Source organism: Aspergillus stella-maris (assembly GCF_047715825.1).
Source record: "Aspergillus stella-maris strain CBS 113639 unplaced genomic scaffold BDV14scaffold_32, whole genome shotgun sequence".
Classification (NCBI taxonomy): Eukaryota; Fungi; Ascomycota; class Eurotiomycetes; order Eurotiales; family Aspergillaceae; genus Aspergillus; species Aspergillus stella-maris.
In genome coordinates this window covers 54,413-78,100 of record NW_027396826.1, presented here as the reverse complement: position 1 = coordinate 78,100, position 23,688 = coordinate 54,413, and the positions used below count along the sequence as shown (strand labels likewise).

General features: G+C 51.0%; 6 protein-coding genes across 6 annotated transcripts; 3 read left to right on the top strand and 3 right to left on the bottom strand.

Moving 5' to 3' along the window:
• The first annotated feature begins 1,209 nt into the window (after positions 1-1,209).
• BDV14DRAFT_209268 (glycosyl hydrolase) lies at positions 1,210-3,164 on the top strand. Its single transcript, XM_073775603.1, has 2 exons — positions 1,210-2,834; positions 2,887-3,164. The coding sequence occupies exons 1-2, from the start codon at positions 1,217-1,219 to the stop codon at positions 2,991-2,993; spliced, it is 1,725 nt and encodes a 574-aa protein (XP_073627450.1). The 5' UTR covers positions 1,210-1,216; the 3' UTR covers positions 2,994-3,164.
• Positions 3,165-3,206: 42 nt separating this feature from the next.
• On the top strand, positions 3,207-3,866 carry BDV14DRAFT_200767 (uncharacterized protein; the record flags this gene model as incomplete). Its single annotated transcript, XM_073773587.1, has 3 exons — positions 3,207-3,700; positions 3,749-3,762; positions 3,817-3,866. The coding sequence occupies 3 exons, from the start codon at positions 3,207-3,209 to the stop codon at positions 3,864-3,866; spliced, it is 558 nt and encodes a 185-aa protein (XP_073627449.1).
• A 333-nt stretch (positions 3,867-4,199) lies between these two features.
• Positions 4,200-6,568, top strand: BDV14DRAFT_174641 (putative RNA binding protein Ligatin/Tma64). The gene is made up of 3 exons (XM_073768929.1): positions 4,200-4,364; positions 4,435-5,290; positions 5,336-6,568. Exons 1-3 carry the CDS (start codon positions 4,344-4,346, stop codon positions 6,415-6,417), a joined length of 1,959 nt encoding a protein of 652 aa, XP_073627448.1. The 5' UTR covers positions 4,200-4,343; the 3' UTR covers positions 6,418-6,568.
• Positions 6,569-8,733: 2,165 nt separating this feature from the next.
• BDV14DRAFT_174640 (oleate delta-12 desaturase odeA) lies at positions 8,734-11,306 on the bottom strand. The gene has a single exon (XM_073768928.1). The coding sequence runs from the start codon at positions 10,767-10,769 to the stop codon at positions 9,348-9,350; it is 1,422 nt and encodes a 473-aa protein (XP_073627447.1). The 5' UTR covers positions 10,770-11,306; the 3' UTR covers positions 8,734-9,347.
• Positions 11,307-12,693: 1,387 nt separating this feature from the next.
• Positions 12,694-17,457, bottom strand: BDV14DRAFT_75012 (putative TMEM1 family protein). Its single transcript, XM_073777430.1, has 4 exons — positions 17,277-17,457; positions 14,677-17,210; positions 13,555-14,631; positions 12,694-13,498 (listed from the first exon to the last, which is right to left on the bottom strand). The coding sequence occupies exons 1-4, from the start codon at positions 17,314-17,316 to the stop codon at positions 12,800-12,802; spliced, it is 4,350 nt and encodes a 1,449-aa protein (XP_073627446.1). The 5' UTR covers positions 17,317-17,457; the 3' UTR covers positions 12,694-12,799.
• A 136-nt stretch (positions 17,458-17,593) lies between these two features.
• BDV14DRAFT_174637 (putative membrane-tethered transcription factor (SPT23)) lies at positions 17,594-22,852 on the bottom strand. The gene is made up of 3 exons (XM_073768927.1): positions 21,546-22,852; positions 18,080-21,490; positions 17,594-18,023 (listed from the first exon to the last, which is right to left on the bottom strand). Exons 1-3 carry the CDS (start codon positions 22,236-22,238, stop codon positions 17,892-17,894), a joined length of 4,236 nt encoding a protein of 1,411 aa, XP_073627445.1. The 5' UTR covers positions 22,239-22,852; the 3' UTR covers positions 17,594-17,891.
• Between the last annotated feature and the right edge of the window lie 836 nt (positions 22,853-23,688).

The following is a 23,688-nucleotide window of genomic DNA, read 5'->3' as shown; positions in this document are numbered from 1 at the left end:
TAATTCCCCTCTTGCCTGCTCACAACACGCGGCATGAAGATCGGGGCAATTGATCCAGTGACTTCTTTGTAGCGTGAGACTCATAAAAGGACAATCTGGAGCCAGAGAGAATGAATACCCAGCATGGCTCGCTACTTGGTGACTCCAGGATGAAGGTGCTCAGGCTCTCGAAGACTGCCTGTATACTATCTTCGGGCTGAATCTCATCGGCCCCGGTCTTGGTTTTGATCTCGGTTACAGCCGTAACAACATCTGCAGCGATGATTCAAGTGCGTAGTGCTTTCTTTCTTTCTTCAATGCCCCTTAGATTCTGGACGAAGAGAAGGAGGTCGATGCCTTCACCTCTAGCATGACCTTTAGGTGAGACGATCCAGCCTCCCATTACGGGAAAGTAATGATTCAAAAGTCCGCTTGCGAGGGATTTCACAGTACTTATTTGATTGGTAGAGCAAGGATTGGAGTATTCAGTGTTGTTGAGCGAGGATGATGTTGAATCCAGAAGGCGTTGGAAGATTGGGAGGGAGAAGTAGGGTTCGGGTTCCATCGGTTGCATCGGGTTGCTTTATGGCTTATAGCCATTTGAACTTGTTGGAGAGTGCAGTATGTGCCGGGTTACCTGATTTCGTTCATTTTTGAGCTACTGCTCTGAAACTCAAGATCAACTGTATAGCTTGTGCGGTATTGCCGAGCAATCTATAACATGGGGCGAGGGGTCGAACGACTAATCAATCTTTCAAGGGGAAAAATTGATGGAGTTCCAAAAGCAGAATCCTTGAATTCCGGTGCAGGTTCTTGATGTAAAGCCAGGTAGAGGAGCGTAACAGCTAGGTAGGACGGTCATCTCGGCGTCGAGTAGGCCTTGGTGCCTGACCCCGCGCTCGGACATGGTTCGAACACCAGTAGTCGGCCGTTTTCCAACACTCAACTTTTGATGGAAATAGTTGTATACTGCGTTTCAACCCAGTATGTCTCTTCTATGGTAAGACTACCCCACAACTGGAGTACCTAGGCACCGGATCGCCCGGGTAAATTGGTTTAATATCCAGGATACGCAAAATAGCCCACCAATAGTGACTGTCTAGGTACGCCGGAAGATTTGTGCTAACAAGTCGGGCTTAGTACCATGCTCGACCGCATATATAGGTATGGAGCTCGCTGATATCGACCGTGGCCGTTATATGTGGGATTGGGCTAAAGCGGTTTTCTCGAGTCGATCATGAAATTTTGGCAAGTCGTTTGTTTTCTATTGACATCAGTCATGTCAGCCACGGCAGTTCAAAACTCAACTTATACAAACCCTATACTTCCCGGATGGCATTCAGATCCAAGCTGCACCTTTGTTGCGGAAGAAGACAACACTTTTTTCTGCACGACTTCGTCGTTTCTAACAATCCCGGGCATTCCCATATACGCCAGTAAAGATCTAATCAACTGGAAGCTTGCCAGCCATGTCGTTACTCGCTTAGATCAAGTACCCAAGATAGCGAACAGTACTTCTCAAACGCAGCAAGATGGTCTCTGGGCATCGACGTTGAGGTATCGAGAGGGAAAGTTCTATCTGTTGACTTCATATGTTTCGATGTATCCTGATTTTACACCCAAGGGACTGCTTTTCATGACGGAAGATATTTATTCGCATGAAGCGTGGAGCGAGCCGTTGCGGTTCGACATTGGGGACATTGATCCTGACATCTTTTGGGACGATGATGGCACAGCCTATATATCGTATGCGGGCGTCTCACAGATGACGCTTGACCTTGAAACTGGCGTCACTGGGCCGTCGTACAAGATCTGGAATGGTACCGGCGCTCCTATACCTGAAGGGCCTCACATCTACAAGAAGGACGGATGGTACTATCTTTGCATCGGCGAGGGTGGGACCGAGCTTGGGCATCAGCAAGTCATTGCTCGGTCGAAGAATGTGACCGGCCCATACGAAGGCTATAGTGGGAACCCCATTCTGACAAACACCAACACGACCGAGTACTTTCAGACTGTCGGACATGCTGATCTGTTTCAAGACGGTGTCGGTAACTGGTGGGGAGTGGCTTTGGCAACGCGCTCGGGCTCAGATTGGAGAGTCTATCCCATGGGCCGGGAAACTGTCTTGTTTCCTGTCACATGGGAGAAAGATGAGTGGCCTATATTGGAGCCAGTCCGAGGAGAAATGACCGGCTGGAAGCTGCCACAGCCATCAAGAGACATCCCAGGCGATGGAGCTTTTGTTGACGCTTCAGATCAAATTGATTTTGCTCCTAAGACTTCTATTCCTCGGCACTTCCTCTTCTGGAGATTTCCAAAAGAAGAGGTGTTCTCCGTATCACCGCCCGAGCGACCATGGTCTTTGCGGCTGCTACCGTCCCGTCAAAACATAACGGGTCGAGGCATCACAGGTGAAACCAGCGAGGAAACGGCCATCACGTTGATAACGCGTATCCAAAGTCATACGTACTTCACGTATAGTGTGGATGTATTGTTTGCGCCAACAGAGGAAGGGGAGGAGACTGGCGTGACTATATTCCTAACACAAACTCAGCATATCGACCTGGGAATTGTTCTTCTTCCGTCTTCAGGGAATCTGGTCCCTCACCTGCGCTTCCGGACAACGTTGTTCGATGATCTGAACCAACCTACGACACAAGATGTCACGGTTCCAGAAACCGTGGTTCAAGCGTTGCCGTCGCGCTCAAAAGAGATCAAAGCCCGGTTGCAGATTCAAGCCGTCAGCGATACCCACTATGTTATGTCTGCAAGCCTGCCTGACTTCGAGGGCTTTGGGTTCAGTCGAGAGGCAGAGGCGGTGATGGTAAGCGGAGGAACTGGAAGATTCACTGGTAAGTTGTTGCTTGGACCATGGTCAAAATGATTGACATTGACGCGTTGTAGGAGTGCTTCTAGGCGCGTATGCCACAAGCAATGGGGGAGATGGGTCAACCCCGTCGTATATAAGTAGATGGAGGTATGAGGGACATGGTCAGAATATTGGAGAGTAGAGTGGTTGTGAAAGTGGAAGGAACAGAAAACGTGAACAAACTGAAAGTCACCTGCTCTCTCCTATCGACATTTCTTTTCATTCTCATAACATCCCCCTTTGGTTCCATCTTATTTCCTCCTAGATTAGCTTTTAAATCTCAGTTGACCTCTGGTTACAAACTTTATCTGTGTTATTCAATCGAGAAGAATCATTGAACCTACAAGCCTCTATCATGTCCACCAACAACAGCACTGATCCTTCTGAAGACAAGAGCCAGCGCCAGATCCTCCGGGAAGGCGGCTACGATAACGTCCCAAGCTTCATGAACAGCTATGGTATGACGATACACAATGACGACGATGTCCAAGAGGCAAAGGAAATCCTCCGTCGCTTTGACGAGTACGACAAAGCCTACGCAAACAACACAACTCCCGAGAATGACAAGCCCGATACTACGGACGATTTCGACACTGGTCCAGAGTCTCCCGGTGGAGTGCGCATTCCGGACGGTGAATGTTCGGATGATGAAGATGAAGAGGGTGACGAGGATAATGGGTGTGTGATTGAAGGCAACTGCAGTTACTTTGAGTGGGGTTTGGACGTGCCGGAGTTCGAGGGTTATCCGACGTTCTCTGATGATGAGGAAGGCCATGGTCCCGATCAAAGCTACGACGATGCGCCAGATTACGGCGATGATGCGGATTATGAGAATTATGACGAAGACTGGTAGCAATTCCGCCTGAATTGAGGATTGCAAGGCGCTGGGACGAATAGCAAGACTGGGTGGGGTAAGTGCTGCATCGACTTGTTACCTGGGCTCAAAAATGCTGATATTTGGATAGGGCTCTCGGGGGCTCTAGAGGTCGGCTCTCTAGCAATAGTGATCTTCTAGAGGAACTTTTACGGATGATAGCGACTGTCTATGATGTTACGTTCCTCAGCGGGTACCTTCCTGCTGAGAATTGTTCAGCCTCTTCTTTTCAGATCTCTTCCATGATCTAGACCCCGAAAAGCTTCGTAGCATGATTTTGCCGCCGTCAATCTCTTCAAATCTGCAGTTGAAAATGTCAGTCTGACTGGGCCAGATGCAAAAAGGCATCATTATGATTAAGAACAAGTCAAAACGCCAAGGATTGTGAATCATCGTAAGCAAAGCTGCTTGAGTCATGGGCAAGTATAAGTAAGCTTCAGCGGGGACCGCGGGCGATTGTTGTTGCGGGGTTGAAAATCCAGTTGCGCTCCCAATTGCTTTTTCCTTCCATCACCCGGCTCTCCTCCCCTTCAACCGGTGCTTGTGGTCTTCAACTTACATACACAAGCCTATATTCTAGCCTGGAATCTGAATCATTCAGATTATCTCCCCGGCACCATGTTCAAGAAGAAGCCCACCGTGAGTGTTACCCCGCATTAACCCCTCCTTGCCTACAACGAACAGCCTCTCATTTCGCTTCAACAAACAGATCAAGAACCTCTCGCCCTTACGGTCCTCTGACCGCCGTAAGATCGCCGACCAAATTATTGCGGATTACAAGATCGAGATTCCCTCAGGGCCGCAACCCGGATCGAGCGACGATGCTGCCAACACTCCCGCGAGCCCCGCGCAACCAACTCTCACATCTATCCGAAACTCCCTCCTCCCCGAAAATTGCCTTTCCGCACGCTTCGCAACAACCGTGGGCCCTGACCTATGCGAAGTTCAAGGAACCGTGTACGTAGGAAACCACGGCGATGGCGACGAGCGGGTTCTATGGTTCAAGATCGACCAGGGTCCTGGTGCCGAAAAGCGGCTCTACCCGACCGTCTACACACTTTGGCACAACCCGAACATTGTTCCTCTACTTCACACTCCTGAGTTTGTCATGGGAAAATTGCGTTCTGGTGCAGATCTCATGACGCCGGGTCTGGCGAACGAGCCGCCATTCGATCAGCGCGCGGTCAAGGGCGCGGTTGTTGCGGTTGCCGGTCTGGATCGGGAAACAGTGCCGTTGTTCGTTGGTGTTTGCGAAATTGATGTTTCTGCGCTTGGGGAGGTACAGGGTACAAAGGGGCATGCTGTTAGGGGATTGCAGTGGGAAGGGGATGAGCTGTGGGCTTGGAGTCCGTCTTCGAGGCCTGGTGTGCCTGCTCCGGACTATCTCGAGGGATGGGATGAGGAGATTGTGGAGGCCGACGCTGGAGAACTTGTGGAAGCCGTTGAGGAGCTGGAGCTGGAGAACAAGGAGGCTCAAGAAGCGGAGGCAGAGGCTGCTGCCGACGCCGCCGCTGGTGGGCAGGTGGAGGAGCCGGCTGTTGTAGAGAAGGAGCCTACGACGAAAGGTATGGCTGTCTGACAAGCTTGCGATTCTATGCTAACTGAAACAGAGGTCGATGACGCTTTCGAGAAGTCTTTCCTCTACTCTTTGTACAAACTCAAGCAAGATAACCCATCGGCACCAAACCACGGGCTATCCCTCCCTATATCGCCATCCGCTCTGATCGCAAACATGATTACCCCCTACCTCCCCATATACACCGCACAACAAGCTCAGTTCTACCAAATAAAGAAGACAAGTTGGAAGAACGTGAAAAAATTTATCAAATATCTCGACAAGCAGGTCCTGGTCAAGTCAAAAGACCGCAACGGACAAGAAACGGTCATTCTAGATGTGGATTTTGACGACCTCCGAGTGATCAACTTCATTCCTTACCGTCTTCCAAATAAGAACGCCCTTGAGAGCGCTGGAAAGTCATCAAACGCAGCAGGCAAGAAACCTGCATCTGATGTAACAGATGGCAGCGACCCCACCGTCGGCCAAACACTCAATGTTCAGACCCTCTACCGACCAACCGCAAAGCTAACACCCACCATCTTCCCACCTCTCTCCGCAACCCACCCAAGCAACTACTACAAATACAGCGACGTCTCGAAACAACTAGATGAATACATCCAGTCCCAGAACCCATCAATAGTCGACCCACAGAACAAACGAATCCTTTCCCTCAATCCTTTCCTCGCAAACACCATCTTCCCCAACGACAAAGCAACTCTATCCCGCGGTAAAACAACCCGGGATTACCTCCTCAAGAAACTCATCGAAGACAACACGCTCACGGCTCCACACTACGCCATCCTGCGCCAAGGTCAAACGCTCTCAGACGTGAAACCGAAAGCCGGTGCTGCCCCCAAGGCTATTGTAACCCTGGAGCGGCGAACAGGGTCCAAGACCGTGACCAAAGTAACGAACCTCGAGATCTTCGGTATCATCCCGAACCTTCTCGCAGAGGAGTTGCAGAAGAAGTGCGCTAGTAGCACGAGCGTTAGTCAGGCGTCGGGAATGCCAAGGGGTGTGATGGAGGTCCTTGTTCAGGGTGACCAGAGGAAGGTCATTGATCAGGCACTCGTTAGAAGAGGCGTAAAGAGCCAGTGGGTTGATGTTGTCGATAAGACGAAGAAGAAGAAATAGGTGGATTTTTTCTCTTTGGATATACTAGATAGTATAGTTGTGGTTGTTGAATGAATATTTAATACCCTGCGGTCCGACCAGGGTCGGGTTCTGCATAGTTAAATGGTCACTTGATACTTGAATTCCCCTGAGAGATGACACTGAGTTGGGCTATTTATAAGTATCCATTATTTTTAGTATCATTGGACTTTGGTCCGTCCATGGCCAGAGAAGCATGCCTACCAAGGTGCCGAATAGAAAGGACCATGGCCAAACAACGTATATTGTGCTGCAGGCAGTAAGCCGCTCTAATAATGGTAATGAAGAATTCCAGTAATCAAAAAACTATTACTTGATTTGGATTCAACCATGGACGAAAGGTTATAGGTATACTCGAGTTGACTTCTCCTTGGCACAAATATCACTCAGATATTCAAGATCTCGACCATGGTCGACTCCCAGAATCAGGTAAGCAAGTAAAAGTACCTACCTAGACATGACCATACCAAGATCAGACCATGGACGAAAAGACATGAAACCCAAATGTCCACTAGCATCGGGACGTTTCACTCAGCTAAACCAACGTTCTCGACCATGGTCCGGAGGCTATGCACACACACACACACACACACACACACACACACACACACACACACACACACTTGAGCCAGGCTCAATGCCTATCAGGCGCACGAGTAGATTGAAATTGGAACATGGCAGTTGGCAATAAGGCTGGACCTGGTTTAGATACCTAAACAATGACCATGGCCGGATAAAACAAACTATCATCTAGACAGACCATGGACGAAACATTTTCAATCATGGTTAGAGAAAGATGGGTACTAGGTGGAAGCTACCATGGACAGTTCAAATGATACACGTGTTGAAGGACCAAACCAGACTTCCTTTGAACCAAAGAGTATCTTTCCAAAGGTCTTGATTACTTACCAGTCAGGACAGACGATGGTCCAACCTAAAGGCTAATTACTGAGGTCTGATTCACTGTAAGAATACCCATGGCTAAAGCACGTGGTCGTCGGCCATGGTTGAGTATGAGAACCTGGACTATCGGTATCCATACCATATACAACAACCCAACCACCTACCTAGGCACCCTCAACAAAAGCCAACCATGATCAATATACTAGCCAAAAAAAAAAACACAAACCATGGCTAGAAGCATGTATACTTGATTAATATTGACAGAAGTATTTCCATCCCACAAAGCAACTCCAGCGGCCTAAATTCCAACCAAGTTCATTGCGTGAGGAGCTCAGATTCGATCATCTGGTGAGAGCCAACTTCACGGATATCCTGAATATAAAACCTACCTAACTATAATTGGATTTGGCTATAGTAGGGAGACTAGGAACCCAGGATCTGCGATGTGTTATATACTCGCAACTAGCTCATCGTGCCCAAGTAATATAACTAAGGTATTGCCTTACAGGGACATAAGTATAGCAAAAAAAAAGCACTTATATCTCTAACCCTTTCTTACAAAGAATCTAAAAGGTTAAGGTTAGGAATATCCCAGGTATCATTTACACTAGGCTAGTAAGGCTGTATCCCGAAAATGCGGTTCTTGCACATACACCTTGTCCCGTCATACTGGTTAGATTCTCTATTCCACTGCATCATCCGGGGGTATGGTGTTGTCTCCCATGCCCTGGTGGTTCATGCGAATTATCAGTCTAAGTAAGTATCAGTCTAAGTAAGTACCCTTCAACAATCTTCTTTCTCTAACTCCATCGCGGGTCCGTTAACTATTTTGTCCCTGGAGAATCTATCATGCTAGATGGGCAGAGAAGAGCGGGCATGAAGCGTACCTACCATAAATTCTCTCTCCGGATCAAATCAACTGGAATCCCACCATTTCCTTATATACGCATCCAGTCCATCTAACATACTAATTCCGCATCTCGATCCCATTCCTATAGTCTGAAGCTCCTAGCTCTCAGCTCTCAGCTTAACCCTCACCATGACACCGCGCAACTATAGGTAGCCGGGCTCCAATCCACGGACAAGGGAAGGAACTTTAGACGTCCCGCGATAAATCGACACCACCTGCACCCAACGCACCCGGACCTTCCTCGGTACCTACCTATCTTGAAACGCGACTCCGATACGGAAGGAGCGACCTAAAGTGGACTGAACTACTCCCAGACAAGGAAGTCACCAGTCCGATCAGGGAAGGAACGACTCTGTCCCGTCGTTCTCTGCATATAAGGAAAGAGCGATTGCTGTCCACTGCCTAGACGTCTTGTGGAGGTGCTTGATGGGCGTGTGCATAGTAGCTAGGTAGCTGGGGAACTGGGTAGCGAGATATGCTAATGTAGGTAGTTATAGGTTGGCTTGACTAGGGTACCCCAAAAGGCATCAATACTGAGGAGTGAGGGCGAGACATGTTTTGTGTAACCCGATCCTGTTCCATTGATCAGGCAATGTAGGTAGACTTGAGCTATTGGGAGCTCTCGGAACGCCGGATGCCCCAGGCTGCCTGCCCTAAAACAAGGCTGAGCCTCAACCCCGCATTTTACATCTTGAGGTCATTCTTATCCTTTGTTCTCTAAAACTATTCAAGTGACACATATAGAAAGCCTACGCAGTCTTGATCAAATTGCAACCAAAAGAATATCTTCATTGTCTAAGCCCCCAAACCGAAACGACAGTAGGTAAACATTTTACACACAACCCCAATACGCCAAACAACCGACAACCAACTCTGACTGACTGATACACTCGCAGCTTGCTCCAGTAACATGAACCCGCACACGAACGCGATCAGCATACCCATACCGTACGTGGTCATTTCGTTCCGGCGAGATACACCACGCGATATAAATCGATTCATAAATCGCAATCGGGCCGAAGCGATATGATTATGGCCCGAAAACATGGAAAGAACAGTCATTCTATGTACTGAAGCGATCGTCGACAAGCGTGGCTGTTTAGTTGGCCTTCTTGCTAAGCTTGACGGGGGGAACGCCGACACCGTTGTGGTTGCGGTAGAAGTAAACACCGGCGTTCTCGCCCTTGGTGCCTTCAGAGGGCTCGATCCACTGGCAGACGCGAGCGCTGTTCCACATGGCCTTGAAGAAACCAAGTGGACCAGTGTGGGCGTCGGTGCGGTAATGGGAGCCCATGACCTTCTTGATGGCCTCGCTGGCCTCGTCGGCGTTGTAGAAGGGGATGGTGCTCACGTAGTGGTGGAGAACGTGAGTCTCGATGATTCCGTGAAGGATGTGACGACCGACGAAACCAAACTCACGGTCGATAGTGGCAGCGGCACCACGGGCAAAGTTCCACGACTCGGGCTGGTAGTGGGGGAGGGTAGGGTCGGTGTGCTGGAGGAAGGTGATGGCAACGAGCCAGTGGTTGACCCAGAGGTAGGGGATACCGTACCAGACGGCAAGGTTCATCCAGCCGTACTTGGAGCCGATCAGGTAGAGGGCGGTTCCGGTTATGGCAAGACCAATATCACTGAGGAGGATGAGCTTGGCATCCTTGGCCTCGTACAGAGGGCTGGACGGGTTGAAGTGGTTGACACCGCCAAAGTAGCCGTTGGCCTTGCCCTTGCCGCGGCCCTCGGGCTGGCGCTCGTGGTTGTTGTGGCCGGTAACGTTGGTGAGGAGGTACATGGGCCAGCCGAACAGCTGCTGGAGGATCATGTGGGTGGCAGTGGCCAGGGGAGTCTCCTCCATGAGCTCATCGAGCTCATAAATGGTCTTTTTGACGCGGGAAGCGTAGACCTCACGCGTCTTGGGAACGAAGACCATGTCGCGGGCAAGGTTACCGGTGGCCTTGTGGTGCTTGCCATGGGAAATCTTCCAGGAGAAGTAAGGCACAAGCAGAGCAGAGTGGCAGATCCAGCCAACAGTGTCGTTGAGAACCTTGGAGGGAGAGAAAGCCTGGTGACCACACTCGTGGGCCAAAACCCAGACGCCGGTACCAAAGAGACCCTGGATAATGGTGTACAGACCCCACAGGGCGAAACGAGCCGGGTACGAGGGGATGTACTCCGGAGTCACATAGTTGTGCCAGACGTAAAAGACGGAGGCAAGAACAGCAACGTCCCGGAAAACATACGACAAGCTGCGGACAGCGGAGCGTTTGAAGCAGTGGGCGGGGATGGCATCGCGAATGTCCTTGATGGTGTAGTCGGGGATCTTGAACTCGTTGCCATAAGTGTCCAGCATCTTGCCATTGTCCACCTTCTCAGCGGTTTCCGAAGCCATTGACGAGAGCGAGGTCGAAGAGGGAGAGTGGCGAGGAGAGTCCAGAGGAGAAACCGAAACGGAGCTGGGGACTGAAGAGTCCGTAGTAGGGTTGCGATGAAGCGCAACGCGCTTGGGGACGGCAGTGGACGACATGATGGGAGGTGAAGATGGGGTGAGCTGACAATTGTCTGAAACCTGTTAGGAGCTGGAACTGAAAAAGCAAATCGTGCAGTTGCGCAGCGGAAGACCCAGAGCTCCGGTAATCACACGAAGAGCGAGAGCTGAGCTTGCAGAAATCACTCACCAATGGACCTCAAAGAATGAGCAGGAGACCTGAGATGGAGGGTGACTTGATCTTCAGGATCGTCCAGAGAGCCCTTGACTAGAGAATGAGGGGGAGAGTGTGAGGAGTGAGGGAGGAAAGAAAAAGGAAGCCCAAGGGACGGAGGTGTACACAGACGGGCAACTTTAAGGGGACGAAAAGAGTCGGGGAGGGGAAGCTGCGAGAGCGACGGGCGAATAAGAGGCAAGGAAAAAATCGACAATGGACAATCAGCAGAGGCGAGCAAGAGAATTGCAAAACCCACCGCATCCACAGCAAAGAGCAGAGCAGTCAACAAAGCGGCCAGAAGGAGGACGATCTGCTGAAGGAGACAAAAACTGCAGTCCAGACTTGTGGTATTTTTGATCTTGCCATACCAGTGTCTGTATTTGCGGGTAATGTTTGCCACTCCGGGCCCGGCGATTGGCTGGAGGGCGCTGTTCCTTGTTCGGCCTTACGGTGGCGAAATTTCTCAATCAGGAGTACTAGGACTACATGGACTACTCGGTGTTCTTTATTTCATTTCAGACTGTCAATTTGTATAAAGAATATATACACTGACCAATGCTTGTATAGCCATACTATGTACATGTAAGAAGACTGAATGTAAAGTGCTGACAGATAAACTCGCGGCAGGGTCCTTCTACTTGCAGTCGCCCACTCACATCATTTCCTCGCGAACGAGAGTTCCTCCGTCTGCCCGTGCCAACATCACTGGCCTCGAGCTCTTGTAGATAGTGCCTCTATGACATGTAACATTCTATCAAGCCTACCCAGTAAACATCTATCCAATCCCATTACCAATCCCTCTTCAGTCTTCTCACTTCAATACCTACCAAAGAGAAACTAATCCCTAGCCCGATCTCCCAAAACCCGGGGGTGGACTCGCTCACTGCACTACTCACACACCGCTCAAAACAACCAATGAAATCAGCAACATAAAGTACAAATCCCCATAGAAGGCAAAGAAGAAAAGAAGAAAAAATGTATGGGTCCGCTTGGCTCCTCAACACTCCTGGCGGGATTTGATTTGCATCTTATCGTTATCAGTATGGCTATCCCGAGGCAACATGTGGTTGGCTTCGTATCAGGGTTTGCACATCAACTCCATAGTGGCGAGAGAATGCAGTGGCTAGCTGATGCAATGGCAAGGACCGCTCGTTAGGTATATGTTGTAAACTGTAAAGATTGAAGGCTAAAGCTTGACCATCAGTCAATCACATCACCCGACTCGACTATTCCCAGCGGTCCCAGCGCCAGCGCCAGCGCCAGTGTGGTTGCAGATAAGCTGCATGCTTTTCCTTCGCTTGGGAGTACACTGCAAGATCGGTTGCTGTTTCTAGCGCCTTGCGGTGGGCGATCTGTCTAGGTGTGTTTACTTTTGAGGTCAGCGTGCATACTGCATAGACTAGACAGTAGACACAGATAGTTCTGCATGTGATGATGATGGTATTGAATGAATCGGGCTTGAGTTCCCTCTTGACTTGCGGCCATACTTCATGCCTACCAAACCCCGAGTGCCAGTCCCAATGGGCGTCAATAATGAATAAGCCATCAGAACAGACAACTTCATCGTCATACATTCCTTCCTCACCTACCATACCAGGAGATGGTAACGAGATAAGATGGCGTGACCCAAGTTGCAACATTCCCGGCGGTGATAACCCGGAGCTGTGGTTGTGACTTCGTTTTGTTGGGGCGCCCGTGTTTCTGTTGAGAGCGGTGGAGCCTGCTTACCGATTAAAGCTTGTATTTTACTGTGTGTATTTTACTATTTTAAAATACAAGCTCTACACGAACTACAAACTATACTCCGTAGTCCTTGACATGATAAAGTCATAGAGTTATATTCATTAGATATCTAAACAGCAGTCGTATGAACCCGTCGTTCACTCTCAACTAGCCATCCACCTCCATGCCCCCCCGTCCCCGAGAGAGACACCGTGGTGCCCCGCAAGTCCGGTAATACGAGGACTGTCTCGCCGTGGTAGCGGTAGTCCAGTTCGCTGCCGATCGGGCGGCGCTGCACCGCCGCACCAGCCACACTGGTCGACGGCGACAGCACCGTCGGGGTCGGTAGCTGTCCGGGTGTTTGTGTCTGCTGCTGCAATCCAGGTGTCTGAGGCTGACCCAACCCCGTCGCAGGCGGAACAAAGCTCCTAATCTCCAACCCCGGCAAAAGAAGGTGTCCCGCCTTCTGAGGCAACAGCATAACGGCAAATGTTTTCATTTCACCTTCTACGGCAGTAAAGTTCCCTCTTCTCCGTCCACCAACCATCCACAGTTCTGGATTGGCATGAAGTTCGTATGAGAATTCGAGTGGTGCGTTGGGGTCGCTTTCGCGGTTGTCGGGGGCGCACCAGCGGCGGGTATGGCTGATGCGTAGTTCTGCGGGGATGGTTTGGCCTACGGCTGCGTAGGGGACTTCTGTCTTGTCTGCGAGATTAGACAGGCGGAGTTCGGCCGTGTGTACGACTTGAATCTCGGGAATGTCGACGGGGATGATGATGTGGCGTTGGCGGAGGGAGGGTTGTTGGGGGAGGGTGAGGATCAGATGATTCTATAGAATTAATATTAGCATTCTCAACTGTAAAATGACTTCAGGGGACTCCTTACATCATGCCACTTCTTGAGCCAAGCGCGGAGACCATCCATTGGCTCCTTCAGGGCGCTCAACATCCCTTCCCAACGGACTGCCGAGTAAGGCAGGGCTTCGACCTCGCGAACGAGCCCGATGATTTCCATATCGGGTGTGGACAGCTGCGTTCGGAAGGCTTCGACGATGTGTGGCGTGAGGAGGGTCGTGTATTGCGCGAATTCACTATTGGCGATACTCTCTTTGAATGTGTTCTCCACTGTGTTGAAAAGCTCATCGTCCACACAGGTAAAGTCCACAGTAAGCCGTAGAGACCGCCTTGACCCAGGCGATACGGCAGTGCCCTCTTGCGGCTGGATTTTGTAGAGCAACGATGCAGGCTGCTTGGAAAACACTCGCATGGCGACGGCATCACCGACATTCGACTGCACTTGATAGACGTCCGAACTGGGAATGCTGCATTTCGAGAGCCAAAGCGGGATCATCGTGGCGGGGCTAATCGTGAAACGGGAGAATAGGACATCCTGCTTGAATACATCCTGCACATTGACGCTAATCGGCAGAGCAGACGCGATACTGTGCGCAGACGAGTAGTTGAACCGTCCTTGTTCCGTATCGTATGTGACTTCTGCCCTTGCAGATAGCGTCGCGGGGTGCTCTTCGGTCGTATACGGTATCCGGAATCGGACGAGCGAGTTGGTTCCCAACCGGTTGAACTCGATATTGCCGGTCTCGCTGTTAGCTTTGATCTTGATGTCACCTTCTACGACTTCTGCCTCTGCGATTCGTAGTCTGAGACCCGCTGTTGCTGGTCGTACGCGTAGCACCCCTGTCTTGATGTCGTTCCAGCCACTGTTGAGCTCTAGTTCAAGCGTACGCATAGCCTCCAAGTTCACAAGATGAGGTGGCCCAATCTTGGCCTGCAGACCTTGCGGAGGTGGATAACAGAGAATGTAAGGCCGGGTATCTTCCTCTTCTTCGACATCTTCCCTGAACCCCTGGGGCAAATTGGCATTCGCTCCACCGCTCATGGAAAAGAGTAAGTTTCCTGTCCGCATTTCGACACGGTCCACAAAGTACTTCCCTTGCAGGGTTGTCTGCACAAGTTAGCCACATTCCAATGCACGAATGATATGACGTACTGATGAATCAACCAGGATTCTTGTTGACGATGACTTGATCGTCACCTTGCTTGGTGTCTCAATCCAATGTTCGCTGCTCGAAACACTGCTATTAGCGCTGACAAGTCGGATCTTGATCGAGTCAACATCGATCTGTCTTCCAAGGAGGAAGCGTAGGTATAGCTGTAGCTGGAATCCATCTTTGTCCGTATAGTGGAGAATACCAGGTTTAACGTTCAGGTCACCGAAGAAGTCCGTCAAGGGTGCAGAAACTTCCTTCTGAGACGCAGCAGACCCCTTGAACAACTCTTCCACATACTCAGACACCAAGGCTTCTTCTGCGAAGACCGACGACGCGTCGAGCGTCTTCTCGCGGCTCGATAGCTGAGACTGGGTATGTGCAGCGTATTTAGCCAGTAGGCGAACCATCATTTTGACATACTCCTCATTCCTGCTCAGCTCTTTCAAACACCGGGCGTACATCTCTAGCATAATGCCTTCTAGGATAGTCCAGCGCTTACTGCCGTAGAATGGTGCAATTTGGTGGAAATATGAAGCCGCTGCACCGTAATCACTCTGTCGAAATCGTAGAATAGCCATATCGGCCAGCGCTGTGTGCGTTGAGTGTGTTCGGTTTGCCGCGATGTGATGTCGGTACATTTGGTCCGTAAGCTCTTCATACTGAGCTCGGAATGCCTTTCTAGACTTCAGGGCAGCCTTGAGCGCATCGAGATCAATACCGCTCAGAGTATTGACGGGCTCCGGCTCTTTCTTCTGCTCAGAATTTTCATCCTCAAGGCTAACTTCGTCCATGTTTCCAGAGCGTGAGCCATCCTCGAAAAGCAGACCGAGGTTAGTCCAAGTCTCTTTCCACCCACATCGACCTGCGATCTCTTCCAGAAGCCTTCTGGTCATCAATAGCAGTTCACCTCGCTCAGAAGCTAGCTGCTCCGATCCCGTCTTTGGAGTAAGTTTAGGTGGTTCATATCCCGGCTGCTCGTGAACTGAGGACAGGGCATTCGGAGGTAGAATTTCTTGCTTCACAGCGCGAGACTGGCGGTTATTCGGCATGATGAGTGAGCTCGTACGCTTCGGGACATCCTTTGGTGTCACGGCATCAGCGGTATGTAGTGACGATTCAGGAAGTGTAAGCGCCGGGGTGAATGTTTGGATTAGGATCTGAGAGCCAGCAGCATAAGCCCAAGAAGAGACCAAGTTGCTGATGATTTCTGTTTTGGCAGGGTGTTCCACCTCGGCGAGACCACCTTCTATGTCGGATCGAAGTGTCCGCGCAGCGAGACTGATGAACTCGGTCGCTCGCTCACAGATCTCGGCCAGGAGCATCAAATCCTCAGGCTTCTTGCTTCCTTTGCCTGCCTTCTGGTCGGCATCTGCGCCCTCGATTACAAGTGATGGTGCTCTTGCTGCCCTTAGCAGAAGGGTTAACTGCCGAGAGAAGACGTAGATGCGGAAATCGAAGATAGAGATGTTGCTGGAGAGGATCATTTCCCTGTAGGACTTCTTCACCTGGTTGATGGGAAAGTCCTCTGGGTCAAGGTCTGGGATAGGCGCAACGTCCTCATCCTCCCCTTGATCATCTCTCGTTTCCTTCCGAGCCTCCAACGCAGCCTTTGCCCGATCCCGCCAATCCTGACTATGCGTCAGAAACGCACTCCCATGCTGCTCGCCAGACCCCTCAAGCTGTTCCTGAATCGCAGCATCCAATCCAACAGCCAACTCATCGTACCCAACCAAAGCATCCTCAAACAAACCCACATTCTCAAATCCCCTAGCAAGACCCTCCTTCAGTATAAAGAACGTACAGAAATTCCATCCCGGTAAACTCCGCTGCGAATCCTTCTCCTTGATATCATCCTCATACTGCGCAACGCGCAGGTCAAATGACGCCAGGATCCCATTCTTCACTTTCTCCACAAAGTCCTCGATCTGATCAGCTAGCTCCGGTAACTTCTGCGTAGCTCCAGGCCTAGGAAGACGCAGTTGCGCAACCCGATCTATAGCTGTCTTCGATGACCCATTAAAGTCCGCCCTTACTTTCTCAAGCACAGTCGTCGTCGTCCGACCCCACTTCGACGTAGGCGCTATTTTCTCCGTCCCATCTCCATCCTGAACAACATGTAGAATAAGCCACTCAAAGGCATCGTGCTTCTCCTGACTCGTCGGCGCAGCAACCGTATTAGAAGAGGACGTCGAAGCAATCGACCCATGGCTCTTGATCCATTCCCTTAGCGTCTTCCGCGCCGAGTTCTTGTACGTGTCGTTGTCGTCGCATTTCAGGATATAAATCTTTAGGTACGGTGTCTGGCGTAGACCGGGGATCTGGTGGCGGCGGTGTGGGACCGAGCCACCGGTCGCATCGCTGGAGGACTTGCGCTCATTACTTTCTGTTTTGGCGGGCGTGAAGCCGATGCGGAGGGACTCGATTGAGCGGACGGGGCGCGAGGGGGATTTCCAGTGAAGGTTGCGGAGGGGGAGTTTGTTGGCGATGACGGGCTGGACGGAGGAGAATAGGCCCGAGGGATCGGTGTATTCGACTGTGAGTGAGAATGAGAGTAAGCGAATTGCTTCTGCGAGGTTCGGGGATTAGAGGAGTACCGTACCTGTGACACTGCTTGAGGCCGCCTGGGGGAGAGAGTCCATTATTCCCGCGCTCTATTCTGGGGGGTGATGGCTTCCTATCAGGAGCATTCCGATCAGCAATTCAGACGAGAATTGCGTTCTTTGAGAAGCGAGAGAGCTATTTGACAGTGAGAAGAAGTTGATCAAGTGCTCGGAGTCGAGGTGATGGTGGTTGTTGTCTCCGTGGTCTCGGTCGATCATCGCCGCCTCCGCAAATTCTTGGCATTGCAGGCACCGGAGGTATACACAAGCCACAGTGATCGTAATGAGTAGAAGATCTAGAGTTACATGGTATAAATGCAAATAAAATATTGTAGTACTGGTCGATCTATATACACTAGTTATCATCTCACATACATGAACTCTATGAGCATCGCTGCATCGTCTCCGACAAGAACATCTGACAAAAGCCGTTGACGTCCTCATCTTTCACCCGACAATAAAAACTGAAAAATATATAAAATGAATAGTCATATCCCATCATTATACGCAAGAGCCCTGACAAATGAAACAAACATGCCCAGTGTGTCGCTCGAACGCGCTAAACGCCCCAGCTAGAAGAACATCAATCAAAAGAAATGATAATGAAAGTGAAGTTAAGCGCCAATATCCAATGCTCGCTGTGTAGAGCGGCCCTTTACAAACTCATATGCATCAGACAATCCCTGTGATAGTCCGGGTATGTAGCTTCGCGCGTATGCGAATATCACCAATAAGAGAATAGGAATCTAAGTCATTGTTAGTAACGAAACACAAGGCTGAAGGGATGCAGAATCAGACTCACCCAGAAGAAGTACAGGTTCCTGTCGCTTCCCAAGCCCTTCATACTCCGCGCCTGTTGCTCTCTCAAACGCTTTTGCTGTTCTTTGGAAATGACATTACGGCCAATCCGAATATCCTTGATATCTTCTCTCTCCTGCTCACCAGTAGTACGGGAGGAGCTAGCTTGCGCCTCAAAGTGCTGGTCAAGAGCAGCTTCAGCGGCTGCTTGCAAAATGCTGGCCTTCTCTGCACGCGCTGCCTCTTCCTCGTCAGCAGCCTGCTTGCGCGGGTACAGATCATCGTATGAAGGAAGATCCGTCGTGCCAGGAGAACTGGGAGAAGTGGGCGAGGAGTTGCCCGTCAGCATATCCCACCAGCCCTCCTTGGCTCCATTGCCGCGCGAACTGGGTCGGTGCGGTACAAGGTTTGTAATGCGACGCATCATAGGGTTTCCTTGGTAGCCGGGCAAAGCTGGCATCGGAGGTAGAGCCGGGAGATTAGGAAGGTTGGGGAACGCGTTTGAGACACTCTGCTGGAACTGGTTGATTTGTGCCTGGAGCTGGTTGCGCCAAGCGACAAGCGCAGCAGGTGGAGAGAAAGCTCGCGCCTCGTCTTCCGATCCGGTGGGTTCTGGCGTGTGTAAGGATGCGGCAGCCTCGTGATGGATACTAGATCGGCGAGATAGTGAAAGAACAAGGTCGTCACCGTCCTCATCTGTCTCCTCGGAATCGTCAACAGCCTGATCAAACGAACCAGACATGGATGAGGATTCCCAAAGGGAGTGAAGAGATGCCGAGCTGCTTTGTCGACGGCGCGAGGTCAGCGAGCCAACACTGCGAGAGCGGTAATGACGAGCAGGAATCAGAGCCGCCTGGTGAGCAGGTAGTGTGCTGGCAATGTCAGCCGGAGTGAAGCCTCTGACGCTTCTCAGGTTGGGGTCGGAGCCCGCAAGGCGGAGCCTGTGTACAATGTGGGGATGGCCATTCAGAGCAGCAAGATGCATTGGTGTATTTCCGGTGTTATCTTGCACATCGGGATTGGCACCACGCGCGAGAAGTCCGGCCACAAATCGCGTCAGGCCCAAAGAAGAAGCAAAGTGAAGAAGAGTTTGACCAGTAGCACATCGCGTGTTGTACCTTGGCGGGCGTGGGCTGTCATCGAGGTCAATGAATTCCAGGTACGTCAACATCTTCGAGTCCATGTCTCCAAGCTTGCCTTGAGACTCCATACCAGGCACCTGGCGTTGATGCCCACTAGAAGAGCCCTGGAAGTCCTTCTGGAGGTTGAATGCGCCCTTGTAATCGCTACCCATAATTTGTTGAGCTGTGTGGAAAGCGTCTGCCTGGTTGCCCAACTTGTGACCAAGGATACCCAATGCCAACCGGTACATTTGCAACTCTCGGTCATCAACATAGCGGAAGAACTGTTGTTGCTTGGGAAGCATTGGTTGGGGTTGTTGCTGCAACTGAGTGAAGGCGGGGTGCTCGTGCTTGAACACGACAGCCACCTGTCCAGGCTGAAGAGCTGGAGGAGTCAAGCAGTTGAGGCACTTATCACCCCAGAATGTCGTCGTAGTGGCAAGTGTATCGCCAAATACAACCTCCATGCCAGGGTAGAAGCCGCTGCCCAAGAGAGTGACCTCGGTTCCTCCTGTGACAGAGCCCTCTGCTGGCACCAGCTTGTGAATAACCGTGGGTAACCGGTTACCGGCATTGGTCATACCATGCCACATCGGTGTAGACGGGGTCGGGCCCAGCGATAGGTTCAGGTTTTGCTCTTGGAAACTGTTCCTACCTGATCCACCAGGAGTTCCTGGGCGGCTAGGTTGGGCGGAGTTGGGCGCGGACATCAACTGTTGCTGAATAAAGTCGTTGAGATTTTGCTGCTGCAGTGTGTTGAAGAATGGGTTGGTGTCTCCACTGGTTGGGGTCAGTGGGCCGTTGCTAAATTGGCTGGACATGGCGGTAGAGTTCACGAATGGCCTCTCTGACGGAGATGCGAATCCACGAGGGGTTGAGAACTGGGGCTCGTTGCTCGAGGCTCTAGCCGACGATGAGCCATTTTCAAGTTTCGTCATCGTCAACTCTGAGGGAAGCCTGCTAGAGCTGCTGTGCTTGCGTCGTTTGCTCGTGGGTCCCTGAAAGTCGTTTGGAGACGCTTGCCGTGACAGGCTGCGAGAAGGTTGTGAATTAGAAGATCCGTTGGCTGTAGGATTAGCGAAAGCCCCGGGAGCAGGTTGATACTGGGAATTGAATCTTTGCTGAAGACCCTGCAGATCCGTTGCCGAGGGAGACCCAATCGCCTGTTTCGCAGAAACGGGCGACTTTCCAGCGTCGAAGCTCGGTCCTGACGGGAAAACACCAACTCCTGGAAGCTCCGTTCCATCGGGGAGAGCGGGTGCAGGCCCAGGCGCGGGGGGTCCTTGGGGTGCATGAGTCTTGTGGTCATCGGTAATCATGATTGAGTTTGTTATCGCTTGAGCAATAACATTGTCTCTGTAATCCTTCAGCGTGAAGATGACCTGAAACCCGATTTTCTCGTTCTGGTGCCTGCAGTAGCATGCTATCCGCATCGGAAGCTCTACCTGCATGGCTCCGGGGAAGGCGGATGGACCTTCGAGCTCGCTTGTGGCGGTTTTTGATGGTTCGGTCCAATCTTTGATCTCATGAGTGTTGAATACAATAACCCGCTTGTCCTCATGCTTCTGGAATAATTCGTCCTCCTCAGGCTTCCTTTGCTTCTTTCGGAAAGCACGTTTCCTTTCCCGTTGTATGCAGCCAGAACAAATCTTCACTTCACCACCATCCAAAGGCTTATCTTCTTCAGTTGTCTCATCAGTAGCCATTGGAGAGGCGCTGGATGAGTGGCGCATAGGATCGCCTCTAGCCTTTGCCAGCGCCTTCTGTAGCTTCTCCTTGTCCTGCAATGCGCTCGTGCAGAAAAGACTCGTTGTCAACTCAACGGTGTCGGCGGAGCGGTCTGTGGCGGGCGGTGCAAGAAACTTGGGCTTTGATATTGTGTGGCTTGGCAGACGTAGCTTTTTGACGCCGTGGGGTAACGGATGTAAGGTCAACTTGATGGGTATCTGTGTCTCCACGCGTGATTTAAGAGAGGTCGGATGCACGGTCAAAGTAGGAAATTGAGGAGCATCTTGGTTCACAATCTTCTGTGTGGATGGAGAAACGAAACCGAAACCAAAGGGTATTTGAGAAGCAAAGTTGATGCCGGAATTGGACTGCGGACCACCGTTCATATTGATACCACCAAAGCTCTCCTCCAAAAACGACGACGGTGACTGCTCACCCCATGGGCTCAAAGGCGCTTTCACTTGAGCCATGGGCGACTTGATTTGAGGTATTTTTGACGGCTGAAACGAGGAGGGTGTATCTTTCGTATTGTGGGGGAAGAACGGCGTAGTTGTTTGGGCGATCCGCTGGAGTAATATTAGCGTAGGTCTAATCGATATTCGTCTTGCTTCCAGATCTTACCGGTGAAGCAGACTTTCGTTTTGCGGAGCCACCCCGCAAACGCGATCTAGAACCCTTCTGGACCCTCGGGAGGGCACTTGTGCCGGTTTTCAGGGGGCTGGGGCTGCTAGCCGCACTGTCAAAGTCAAATGCTGCGTCCATGACTTTGTTGCTCGATTCGAGGTCGGTTTCCGCTGGATAAGGGCCCTCCAGGTTTGGTAACGAGGCGTCGAAACCGAACAGAGACTCGTCCTTCACATTGTCGTAGTCTGGGTTTACCCAATCGTCGGTCGTATAGCCAAAGGGCATCACCGTGTTCTCACTGAATACCGCAGAGCTAGATGATGCGACGGAGGGGTTCCGTAGGTGATTTCGAGGCGATTCTGAGCTCGAGCTCGGACTCGAGTCTTCGGGCGATTCGGCAGGCGAATCCGATGGGAAAGATTGAGGGTGTCGCAGCGACTCGTTATCGGGATACGCCCGCTTCAAGGACAATTCTGACGGAGAGAGACATGGCGGGTTTGAGTCGGCAGCGGTGTGGGAAGAGGAGGCATGCGAGAAGAGATCGTCGAACTCCTGTCCAGCATTCTCGGACGAGAACTGCAACCTCGCGGTATCAATAAAATCCATTTTTGTGTCCTGATAAGGCAAAATGTCCTCGTCCACCACAATTGGGTCCAAAGCGGGAAATGTAGGAGATGAGGCCGATCCCATGCTTGACCTCGTCAGAGAGGCAGAAGGGACCGAGGGAGAAAGGCCAGCGAAACTCCCTCGAAAGCCGTTCCACAGAAAGACCTGGCGCACAATTTGTGACCTCTCGCACGGTCAAACTCCTCAGCACGTTCGGTTGTTGAAGGCGGAAAAAGCAACGAGGGCGACGAGGCGATCAGATTAGCCAGGAGACGAACTCCACGGGCGCACCGAGTTGAGGTCTGGCGTGGAAACTAGCAGTGGCCCTCGGTCGATATCGTGGGAAACATGTGTCGAATGAATTGGAAGGAAGGGTGAGATGACAGAATCTCGGTCGGTGAGGCTTGGTGATCTGGGGAAGGGAGGGCGGATTATTGTTGGGAGAGGGGAGAGAGTCAGCGGTCGGCGTAACTGAGAGAGCGGAGACCGGAGGCGCGGGAGGTGCAAAAGGCAAAAAAGGAGGAACGAGAAAAGAGGCGGCGAGACCAAGGACCGGATTCCTTAGGCGCAGAACCTGTCGGGACTATTTCTGGTCGTGCTGGTGCGATTGGTCGAGTGTTGCTGTTTAATATAACTTTGCGAAAGTACAGCTAGAATGACGAAGACCTCAATCAACAACTTCCTCGAGTCACCTCAACAACAGCGGCTGATTACAATGTCTTTTGTGGTGCTGGCGGAGTGTGAAACGGTACCTGCTTAGCTAATACTGGTCGGTGTGGTACACGCTAGCCACTTTGAGGTCTCCAGCCACGGCACCAGCCACAGGTCCAGGCTGCTAAATTCTGATTGGCTGATACCCAATGGCAGCCAGCCTTATCACAACCATGAGGAGATCACGGATGGAAGATATATATCTAGTCACTGAGATTTCGGCTATCATTGAGTATCATCTTCGGATAGTTATCGTGCATTTGTTCGGGTTTTTTCCGCTTATCTCTTCCCGATCCCTGTTCTTTAGCGCATATCTTACGCCACCAAGTGGAAGGCGCAATGCAGACATCGTTCTAGGCCAAGCGAATAGCAGGCAACCGATTGCAGAGATGCAACACTCAGATAAACAATCTGTGTTAATGTCATTATAATAATTTCTTGTGTTGAAACAGGACTGTGTAGAAATCAATTGTGGTCAAGTGCGGCCGGAATGTCAAGTATATATATCTGCGTATCTACGAGGTAGATCCGGCGGATAAACCTGAAGAATACCTAGGTAGAGGTTCGCAGTACCCCACTTACGACGAGACATGACAATTGACAAGGTTTTATCAGGATCTGGATCTATACTCTCGTACTCTACTTTGCATAAAAGGCAGGAGTCTCCAATAGCTCCTAGTGGACCAAACAGACGGCTGTCGGTGCACAGTCTACCTCACTACAACAGAACAACCCAACTACGTGGAGAGCCAACTGGAGAAACATCTCAATGTCGATTGTCTTGGCCTTGGAGTTCTAAACTGAATCTTTTAAAAAGCGAGGC

What these genes read in the sequence shown, in the direction of transcription:
- BDV14DRAFT_209268 (XM_073775603.1), top strand. Translation starts at nt 1,217, where the DNA reads ATGAAATTTTGGCAAGTCGTTTGTTTTCTATTGACATCAGTCATGTCA. An exon ending in AGGAACTGGAAGATTCACTG is followed by an intron (nt 2,835 to 2,886) that starts GTAAGTTGTTGC and finishes GACGCGTTGTAG; the next exon opens with GAGTGCTTCTAGGCGCGTAT.
- BDV14DRAFT_174641 (XM_073768929.1), top strand. Translation starts at nt 4,344, where the DNA reads ATGTTCAAGAAGAAGCCCACC. An exon ending in TGTTCAAGAAGAAGCCCACC is followed by an intron (nt 4,365 to 4,434) that starts GTGAGTGTTACC and finishes TTCAACAAACAG; the next exon opens with ATCAAGAACCTCTCGCCCTT. An exon ending in GAAGGAGCCTACGACGAAAG is followed by an intron (nt 5,291 to 5,335) that starts GTATGGCTGTCT and finishes TAACTGAAACAG; the next exon opens with AGGTCGATGACGCTTTCGAG.
- BDV14DRAFT_174640 (XM_073768928.1), bottom strand. Translation starts at nt 10,769, where the DNA reads ATGTCGTCCACTGCCGTCCCCAAGCGCGTTGCGCTTCATCGCAACCCT.
- BDV14DRAFT_75012 (XM_073777430.1), bottom strand. Translation starts at nt 17,316, where the DNA reads ATGGACTCTCTCCCCCAGGCGGCCTCAAGCAGTGTCACAG. An exon ending in GAATCCTGGTTGATTCATCA is followed by an intron (nt 14,632 to 14,676) that starts GTACGTCATATC and finishes TAACTTGTGCAG; the next exon opens with ACAACCCTGCAAGGGAAGTA. An exon ending in GGCTCAAGAAGTGGCATGAT is followed by an intron (nt 13,499 to 13,554) that starts GTAAGGAGTCCC and finishes TTAATTCTATAG; the next exon opens with AATCATCTGATCCTCACCCT.
- BDV14DRAFT_174637 (XM_073768927.1), bottom strand. Translation starts at nt 22,238, where the DNA reads ATGGGATCGGCCTCATCTCCTACATTTCCCGCTTTGGACCCAATTGTG. An exon ending in AACGAAAGTCTGCTTCACCG is followed by an intron (nt 21,491 to 21,545) that starts GTAAGATCTGGA and finishes ATATTACTCCAG; the next exon opens with CGGATCGCCCAAACAACTAC. An exon ending in GGAACCTGTACTTCTTCTGG is followed by an intron (nt 18,024 to 18,079) that starts GTGAGTCTGATT and finishes ACAATGACTTAG; the next exon opens with ATTCCTATTCTCTTATTGGT.